The following is a 10,406-nucleotide window of genomic DNA, read 5'->3' as shown; positions in this document are numbered from 1 at the left end:
CTTGCCATCATATCCCATCACAATCATACATTATCTCCTGGTCTCTATTTTCACATCCAACTGCTTATATACACTTAGACTACCCCTTCCTGGTTGTACCTTTGAGTGTTTCTTCAGGGTGTGCACTTAGTAACCCCTGCTCTCCCCAAAGATCTTGCAGTGGTATTTAGTGCATTCCAAGCTACACCTCTCCCCCCTCACAGACCCATGCACTGTGACATAAATCTTCCTAACAACCCCAGTCCATCCAGGATAAGCATTTTCCTCTCACTCAGAAAGAACCCACAGCCATGACTCAATATATCAATGAATCCTTCCATCAAGGTTTCATCCAGCACTCCACCAGCCTCAGTTTCTTCTTTGTGCAAAAGGATAGCAGATTACAACTGTGCATTACCACGATCTCAACTCTACAACAGTGAAATATCTCTTTCCTCTCCCTTTAGTCCCATTTGCTCTACATTTTAGAGTCACTAGAGTGCTCACAAAGCTGGACCTCAGAAGCACCTACAACCTTGTAAGAATAGTGGAAGAAGATGAAATGAAAACAGGATTTAGCACAACTTCTGGATACTATGAATACCGGGTTATGCTATATGGCTACATTAACCCTCCTTCGACATTCCAGGCCTTTAATAATGATGACCTTCATGACTTCCTGGGTAGATTTGTCATTGTGTACATAGACATTTTAATCTATTTGACAAACACATTCAGCATGTGTGACAGGTGTTGGCCATGCTCATCAAGAACAAACCAATTAATAAGGCAAAGAACACCCCATATAAATACTGCATATCACTAAACACCAAAACCTCATCTCAGCTGTACAGCACAATGAAAAGAATATGAGGTTGGTACGCTTTGTTGTATTAGAGGTTAGACAATTTAGTTATTGAAAGATCAATGAATTTCAAGCTAAGTATATGATGACTGTGATCTAAAGCTCATAAGGATTATGCAGAACAACACTTCAGAAATATAGTAGTGGCTCAGTGAGAACTTTTGTATGGCCAAGGGACAGTTTGTATTCCCAAAGAAATCCTGTGATCGGATGCAGGCAGGTCAAGCAAGACATGCCAAAATTGCACATAAAGTGAGGGTCTTGTATGGAGAAATATGCCAAAATACATCCTAACCTGATAGTAATGGAACATTAAGCTTACAGTCCTTGAAAGCCTGCCATACTTATAAGGTATACTGGCACCAGAGGTTTGGCAGAAGGTCCTTTGAGAGACAGTAGCAATGAGAGATTGGAAGCGATAGAAGAGCAGTTTCTAGAAGAAAATGGGAGGTCCCATCATAAACACAAACACCATGTCTTGGAAAAAGTTTAGTTAATTTTAAGAGGCTTGAAAAAGATATTACATTTTCATGGAGGATTGCAGAAAAGCAGAATTTTTGCTCTTTAATGATTGTGATGAATCAAACACAATATGTCCAGTAATAAGGACTAACAAAGAGTTGGCTTGATTCTGTTTACTGTTCCATTTCAGGGACCCAAAAGTAAGTTGTGTTGAATTCAGGTATTTAATGTGTAGCAGAAAAGGCAAGGGTGCATCTTGGGGCAAAATACATAAAAATAACATTGTTTATTTTTGGGCCGGTTTTAGAGGATCCATTAAACGTAGGTTCTCGTAATAAACCACATTAAATACGCTGCCTTGAAAGTTGAAGGTCATCTTTTATTGCACAATAAAAGATCACATACCATGGTTTGAATTGTGTGATTGGTCCATATGGGAATACAGGAGCCATTCAGTAACAAACAAGTAAACAAAAAACAAAAGCAAAAAAACAAACAAACCAAAAAAAACAAACAAAAAAAAACAAACAAAAAACCCCTAATAACCACACTCAATGCTGTGGATTTTCAGATCATTCTTTTTTAAAATTTTTTATTTATTTTATTTTTTTTATTTTTTTTGTAGCATCATAATCCCATGTACAGTGGACTTCATTGTAACTAAGAGTTTACAGTACTTTCACTTAGTGAGCACTGGCCATTACTTAATGAACTGCGTTCTAACTATTCCACTTGCAAGCAGCCAAAGAACAGAACTTCTGAGCATGCATAAAGTCTGTGCTCTTTAGCCAGACTGAACATTTACAAACTTATATATCTAAACCGCAGAACTCAGACTTGAGTTTTAACGTGTTCATTTTGGTTGTAGGGGGCCAGACATAGGAAAGTCTATCTGTGTAGCTTACTGGTCTATACCTTATGGAACTGGATGGGCCTTCATTAGCATGTCTAAGCACGCAAGCACATTCACGGTATGACAGTTAATAGCAAAACCTGCCAATGTCCCCCTGTATGTGCATATTTGATAGAAGCTGATTTATAACTGAGGCTGAATGAAAATGTACTGAACCCACAGCTGAGGTGCACTTTTATTAGGCCGGGCTGCATTGTGAACTTGCATCTCTAACTTTATAATAAAGGGAAGGCCACAGGAAACCAAAGATGTGTACATAGCCTTTCTTTTTCTCCATTACAACTGAAATACATGTTTATGCTACACTTGTCCCCAAAGGAGCCTATAAGGAGATTCACTGTATGCAAAACCGTGCCACACAGTAGCCATCTGAATATCAAGGTGTGGCCGGCATGGCCAGCATTTCAGTTACTAGAATATTTTAGCCTTTATGGAAGAAAAACCAGTACACTGTAACAACAGACATTCCATGACAGGAGAACACCCAAAGTCTACTGACAGTAACTTTTTATGTACATGTTGCAATACAGAGACAGATAACAACTGGCAAGACAATGGATTACAATAAATAGAAAAACTAATGAACTGAAATTGATCTGACTTTTTGATAAATTACAAAGTATCAACACAGAGACAGACACCTTGGAAAACTCAGTGTTATCATGACATGGAACTTGAATAAATACTCATTGACCTTCAGTTGAACCCATATACTGCGCCAAGCAGACATTTCAAGTTTTTACATGAAGAGTTCTGAAATTGGCTGGGACTGGAGCAATTTTGAACTGTATATATGTATTCTGACCATACATATTCCAACAAAAGGTCTATTTTAAGAAAGTAAGTAACCACCAATTTCATAGTCTCAGGAGGTTTACTGTATATACTTGTTTATGTACAATGCTTTCTCTGAAGTGTCACAGAGAAGGCCTCATGTACTGGTCATAAAACAACGCTTGTTAGAAAGCATGGAGGAAAAGTTAGTTTACTGAAATTACAAGTTTGTTTATATAAGTTAATTCACAAATTGTTAATTGTAATAAAAGAAAATTATAGAATCATTGATTGTATTACTTATGATTTCAGGATAACTAATCAGTGAAACATGATTGGTTAAGTGGCACATAAAGAAAATGTCATAATTTTGTGCTTTAAAAGTCTGTTGAGAAAGATGCTCTTGGGCAGGTAACTGTGGTTCCCCCTAGCTGTTGAAATCTTTTTTTAAAGGGGGGGGGGGGGGGGGGCTTGGGGACCTGTAGCTACATTGATTTTTTTTTTTATTGTTTTAGTCAGTACTTCCTGGATTTTGCTATGCTTTCTTATGCTACCTTGGTTATACCCTCAGGAGATCACCGTTATCTAGAAGGCTGACTTAAGTTTCCGTTCCTCCTGAGTTTTCACTTTCATTAATGGGTCAAATAGCAATAATGCAAAAAATAAAAATAAATCAGGTAAGAACTGAACTCTTGCCCCGATGGAATGGCTATTATATGGCATGTTAAAGCAAAAAACTAGTTTTAGTTGTAATTTTGGATGGGAAATTTTGTTTACGATGTTGGTCATCACATGTAGAGAGTATGAATGGTTTGACTGGTTCAGTGTCCACGGTAACGGATTATTTACTAGGATCTACTGGACTATTATGAGGAAACAATGCCTTAATCAATTTAAAAACTTTTGACTGATTCTGCACAGGGGAGCAGATATTTGCAAAGCGCCTGGGGGTGGGGGGTGTGGGGATGACTGCACTGAAAACTGATGACCATGAACATGCACCTTTTAGAGGCCAGTATCTATACAACCAATCGAGATATTGATTGTGAGTGCTTCTCATTGTAAAACATGACAGTGATCAATTTGACACACTGCCCAGCATAGAGGTGTAACATGTTTAAAATCCTTTAAAAGGTTAAATAAGGCAAAGTGATTTGAACATAAACTAAAGTAGATGAAAGAAAAAAAAATATTTGGTGAATGTTTGGCAAAGCAAAAAAGAAAATAAATTACAATTTAGAGTCACAAATAATGACAAGGCAACAACAAAATGCAACAGTAAAAGGGGATTGGTTATTGACAAAAAACATAAGGTAGATGTTTTACATACGTCAAAGTCCTCTACAGGAAGTGACGTGTAAGCATGCGCATGCGTCCACACAAACACACGCAGACAAACAGAAAAAATAAAATAAGACAGATTACAGTTCCAGGTAAACATTCGCAAAAGGACTGTGCAAAATGTTTTCACATCAGAAAACAAGGGAGAAAAGTGAATTCGAGGAACTTATGCTATGAGAAATATGAAAATGAATGATTAAAAAAAAAAAACCCCTCCCAAAACAAACAAACAAACACAGAAAGACACCCTGTCATGAGATATGGGGAAAAACGGTGAACAAAAAGTCTTGTGTATCCACCTAGTGTACAGTATAGTAAATACAAGAAACACCAGCACTGATTTTAGTTTCTCCCAATATGCAACGTGTCAGCAAGAGGAGAGAGTGTGCTTGTAAACAAAAATAACAGCAATATACAGATAGATTTACATGTTTAAAAAAATCTTGATAGGTACTATTCTACAGTATTTTCAGATGCATCAGAGGAGTCAAGATCTTTGAAACTATTTTCTAGAACAAGGCCCTTTGTCCCAGAGACTAGTGGGCCCAGTAGTTCTCCTCTTCACCCCTGTGACCTTTACTGCACATGTGGGACAAAACATGGGATCTGACATTTTAATCAGTTCTCATTGTATTCATAACAATAAGATGTCCAAACACATTCTTCATTAGAACAGCTCTATACATGTGATGAGATCCTCTAAGAGTTGATGCGTTTTCTCCCATACTGCTAAATCCTAAGCATTCTGGATTCCAAGCTCACCTATGGCACTAGCAATTTGCCCCTGCAGCCTATTTTTATTGGTCCTTTAAGTGCAGACCACCTCTGGAGTGTTAATAAGGGCATAATTTCAAAGTGTCTTTGTGGGAGTCTCTTAAAAAAAAGTAAATCTGGATTGTTCTTTGCTTTCACTTTCAAGCAGTGTTTTTTTCTTCTTAAGGTTCCATTGCACTCAACATGTTGCACTTATGTATAGCTTTTTACAGACTCGTATTTAAATGTTTTGCATTTATACTTTCCACTAGAATGAACACAGAGCAGCAAGCAACTAAGGATGGAGCTGTGGTCCATCAAAAGGGTAACAGCAGCAATTCTGCAAAGAATCCACCTATGGGAAGTGGGTGTTTGATATAAACTTGTGTTTATAAGTATTTATATGGACAACATAATCAATTGTACACGTAGGAGCATGTTCTCTATGTGACCCTGTAAATACCATAAATTAAAGACAAAACATCCCAATTTCAACACCTACCCTTTACCATAACTCTTTTGCTGTAATGTAAAAGTATGTGGAGGTATGAGAGAGCGGGGATCATTACGATGTTTCCTTTGTCAATGCCAACGCCAAGCTAAGCGTGTCCTTCACTCCCAGGTCTTCTCCCAGGCCCACTCCCATGATGCAACAATAATATCCTTACACTAAAACTGATGTGGACTGAGCACCCATGTGGTAACAGGAATAGTAAGCGTGGGCATGCTATTAACATCTGGTATTTTCAGCAAACTCCTGAAGGGGAGAAGGTTATATCACCTTTTCTTGATTAGGTAGCAGATCTATAAACATTAACAAGGGGATAATCAAAGTTCTTTACACAAACTTTTACCAACACAACACACAATGGTACTGTTGATTAGGAGGGCGCAGAGTCTAAAGCACATCTTCCGTTATATCCAAGCCTTTGTCCTCGGGCTTAGGCACCCTGGACTCTGTTACTCCCTCGATCTCTCCTTCCCTTCCTTCTACTGCTTTCTCAACCTCAGTGCTCTCATCTGCATTGATCTCATGTGGAAGGTCACAGCTGTTGTGACCTCCAACCTCAGTGGTGTCCACAGAAAGCAGAGCTTTCTCCAGCCTGGCCTCCTCGCTCTTGCTCTCAGGCGCCTGTTCACTCCTCAACCCTTTCATCTCGCCACCCTCCACTTCTGAGCTGCCACCACCTCCCTCCACCCCACCTTCATCCCTGGCTTTCTTCCTCTTCCTCTTGGGGCTGCCAGTACTATCTGCCGTCTGCATCGCCGGAAGTGCCATGATGCTGCCATGCGGCAGGAACATGTGCGGATACAGCAATCCGTGGGACATTCCTGGGATCAAGAAAGGGTTAAAGGTCAAGTGGCTCCCAGTGCTCGTAATGCTAACACTACTGCTTGTGGCTGGGGGGCTGGGGGTGACGGTGACAGCAGCTGCCAGTTTTCTCTCGTCCTCTCCTTGCGGTCGTGTGTCTGCGTTCCATCTCTCAGTGCTGGACTCAGGGCTACCTCTGTCGGAGGGAGCGGCTGGACTGGAGTTGTCCCCTCGGCTGGGACTTAAGGCAGAGGATGTGGAGGTCACCGTTGTCGTGCTGGAGGTGGTGGCAGCCGTTGTCGCCATGGAGGCCGCTGTGGATGGCGGTTGGTTCATCATCCCGGTGATGTGAGTTCCGTACATGGGTGGCTGCACCGCAGGCATACTATGAAGCATCATGGGCAGCATCCCCAGCCCATTCTTAGCATCTTCTCCAGGGACAGCAGCAGCAGCAAAACCATGAGGGAACCCCATAAGCCCAGTGATCGGAATGCCAGGAACGTTGCGAAGGTTGGGTAAACCGACCAGGTCCATGCTACCAATGAGCCCACCATTCATAAAGAGTGGTCCCATGCTGGCAGGCAGCTCAGGAGCTTTGGGCATCTCACTGCGGGGCCGCCTGCCTCTCCTACGTGCGCCAGGGTCGCGATTCACTGGCTCAGTGAGAATACGAGTGAACTTTCCTTCTGGGAGGAAACCCTGGTGCACAGAAAGTGATATCTTTTTATCATACAACATAAGAAAGGTCACTTTAAGGATAGGATCGTGTCTTAAACATACAAAACTTTGTGTTTGACCACATAATGTTATAATATTCAAGAACATTCCGCATGTTATTAGATGAATACCCACCGAGTGCTTCACCACATCTGCCCAGTCCGGAGCCACGTAGTATTCGGAGTTTGCATCTAGCCATCGAGAGAGCTCTTTAATGGCTGGGGCCATAGCCCCACCCAGCTAGGACAAGAGCAATTAAAGCAATTAAGTCAAGGCTGTCATTAATTAAATTAAATTAAATTAAATTTGACTTAAAATTGTTCGGGCAAGCGTGTACTATTCTTACCCTGCGTCCTGTGCTCCTATGCACGACAGGAACTCTCTCCTCTCCGGTCAGGGAGTTCACATCTAGCTTCGTGGGGTCTTTACAGCGGTGCCTTCTCTGTTTTGGACGCTCTGCAAAACTGGGCAACATGCCTGCAGGCTGAGACTGACAGATGAAGGAGGTCCAAGTAAGGGATAAGAACAAAAAACACTTCAGCTCCTCCCAACTCAAGAACAAGCACAACAACAACAACAACAACAACAACAACAACAAATATTTATTTGTATAGCAAATTCAAATAAACACATTTTATTGAAATAAATTGCTTTATGTAACTTTATTTTTTAATAATATAAGCTTAATCATTTACAAATAAATAATTTACAATAAATCACTCTGAATTGTCACTTTGTTTATAAAGTTCTATACAAATAAATTTGCCTTTCCTTGCTTTAGAGTTAAGCACATTAGCATTTTTAGCAAGTATTCCTCCATTTGAAAAATCTTGCACTATTCCCTGCCCATGAAACCATTTTAAACTCAAATGACTGACCGAAGGAAAGGCAGGCAGCTCCAATCTGTAGCTGGGGTTCTGTCTGAGCCATTCCATCATGCCTTTACTGGCTGCCTCTCTGTCCACACTTGTGGTCAGGGGCTCTGGGGGAGGAGGTGCTGAAGGGGGAGCTGAAGGGCAATCAGGCTGAGAGGACGTGGAAGAGACAATGGGGTGACTGATACTCTCTGGTCGTCCCTGCAAATGATAACCCCCCCCCAAAAAAACAAAACAAAACAAAAAACACAGTTTGGCTGGTTATTGTTTTACCTGCCAGTATCCATTTCACTACCCAATTCCTTCCTTCAAACCATGTAGCTCTATGTCTCTTACCTGTTGTTCAGATAAGTGTATGCCTCCTCCTTTCATGAATCCGAGGTCAGTAGCTTCCACATTTCTTCTTCTCCCTCTTCTCCTCCTCATTATCGAGTCATCACGACGAAGGCTACCATTAACAATCTGACCTGTAACGGGGTGTATAAGGCCCGCTTGCAAAATGCCAGCCATATCCAATCCCATTGAGCTCTGCATGGAACTCAAGCCAGACATCTTATGAGCTGCTGATTGGACAGCATGAGTCATGTGACCTACAGTCTCCCCACCTATTGCAAGTTCAGTTGGCTTGGACAGGTCCATGGCTGCTTCCTGCCAGCCATTGAGAAGGAGGGTGCCTCCACGATTGGGAACGCCAACTTGGATTTTTTCTCCAAGATGACTTGGTTTAGCAAGAACCTCCGCCTCAAACTCAAATCCACGCCTTGGACGCTTGAGCTCGGGAAGAAATGCAGGAGTCACCAGCCGCTCCTGTCAGGCAAAAGTGCGAGTGAGAAAGGTACAAAAACAGGAAGGTAGTCAATGTCAAATGTATTTTCACTTTTGCTTCTGCAGTTTCAGTGCTTTAAAGGGAATAACAGCATGATTTGATTACAACTTTTTTTTTTAAAGGACATAAACAGATCTTCCGTAACACCAGCTGGTTTCACACTGTTTGTGGAAACTCACTGCTGTGCTTTAAAACATATTATCTTTAAGGGGATGTGTGGCACAAACACAAATTTTCATTGCACACAGTTCTGAGTTCAGTATGGATGAAGTGCCAAGCCAGTCCATGCACAGGGTAATCTGAAGTTCAAATCATGTCAGATTTTGTGCAATGCTTTACATTTTGAAAATACTTCCATTTAGCCAATTATTTGCATTTTCCTGGCGTGTGTTATTAGCCAAATTTAGTCGAAAATCAGGACTTTAGGTCAGCCAGGAAAAACAATCAAGGCCCAAGTCCTATGTATCTGTTCACCCTGCACTTTGTTATACATTTGAAAATCTCGAAGCGGTTACCTTGTGTATACGGGGTATGGAATGGGGGATGCTGAAGTTCAGGTTCTGAGGTAGAGGCATTCTGGCAGGCAGGAACCCTGCCCTTGGTTGGGTACTGTTGGGCATGCACGTATTGGCTGTCGAGCTGGGAGACTCGTACTGCTGAGTGGAGGAAGGCCACTTCCCCTTTAGTACAGCATGGCAAATGCTATCAATACGGTTGATGACTACTCTGTCCTGTAGAGGTTAAAGAAATTGAATAAAAATACAGTGATAACAACTTGAGGGAAATTAGCACTTTCTGTAACCTTAGAACACATGGTACCTTGGGCCATTCAGAGAATGAGTAGAGGGCTTTTTCCTGTAGAAGTTGGGCTATGGTTGGCTCCCTTACATCATGGAGACTGTCTGCCATCTCACATATCGGTGGAGCAAACCGCGGGGCCTCAATGAAACCATCTCCCAAAAGAGCTAAAATCATATAGAGTTCAACATGCCAAAACCGATTAAATAAAAATAAGCTAATTACTGGTTAAACTAAATTGTATTGAAACATAGCAATTGTTTAATTTAAGATGTTGACAGTAAATGTCAAAAACATCAAATATTGTGTCACTTTCCATATACTTGCAAACTGTATTGTATAATGAGGGTAGCAAGATGTATAAACCTGTATCATAAACTAAGGCCTCATAGTAAATGCAGGAACTAGTCTAAAATCTAAAACAACACAAAATATAACCAGGAAGTATACCATATGTGTCTTAATTTAACATATTTCAAAAAATGTTCCAGACTGACCATATCAGTTTTACTTCATGTTCTCAGGAAGTGCCACCCTGCCAATAGTGTGCAATACCAGCTTACAATATGAAATTCTGTGGATTCGAACAACTGGTGTGGCCCTATTTGAAAAATCAGTTAAGGAAAAGGTCCAAACCAAGCACCAATTATTTATTAATTTTTAGCATTTGGCACACTTGCATTTTTATCAGTACGACAGTATAGGGCTCAAACTCTTGACCTTGGTTTTGCCAGCAAGTTGATCTATCTCCACTATTACGTGAGAGACAGGAGCACAACTTTTCAACTGAG

The 10,406-nt window shown here is 40.9% G+C and overlaps 1 protein-coding gene across 5 annotated transcripts in view; it reads right to left on the bottom strand.

The window, feature by feature from the left end:
- Positions 1-1,664: 1,664 nt before the first annotated feature.
- chd6 (chromodomain helicase DNA binding protein 6) overlaps positions 1,665-10,406 on the bottom strand; it is a 40,690-nt gene continuing 31,948 nt past the window's right edge. For 4 of the 5 annotated variants that reach the window (XM_081717463.1, XM_027004982.3, XM_081717462.1 and 1 more), the window contains 7 exons: positions 9,637-9,782; positions 9,333-9,548; positions 8,328-8,798; positions 7,995-8,192; positions 7,463-7,606; positions 7,252-7,356; positions 1,665-7,098 (listed from right to left, as the gene is read on the bottom strand). In XM_081717463.1, the coding sequence (XP_081573589.1) occupies positions 5,986-7,098; positions 7,252-7,356; positions 7,463-7,606; positions 7,995-8,192; positions 8,328-8,798; positions 9,333-9,548; positions 9,637-9,782 (2,393 nt within the window). In that variant the 3' untranslated portion in view covers positions 1,665-5,985. The remainder of the gene's footprint in view (positions 7,099-7,251; positions 7,357-7,462; positions 7,607-7,994; positions 8,193-8,327; positions 8,799-9,332; positions 9,549-9,636; positions 9,783-10,406) is intronic. The other variant, XM_081717461.1, reaches the window with a different exon arrangement.

This window comes from Electrophorus electricus, chromosome 7, assembly GCF_041902795.1.
Source record: "Electrophorus electricus isolate QZ-2024a chromosome 7, ASM4190279v1, whole genome shotgun sequence".
NCBI lineage: Eukaryota > Metazoa > Chordata > Actinopteri > Gymnotiformes > Gymnotidae > Electrophorus > Electrophorus electricus.
Note: the sequence above shows the minus strand (reverse complement) of the source record. Positions and strands in the feature narration are given on the sequence as shown.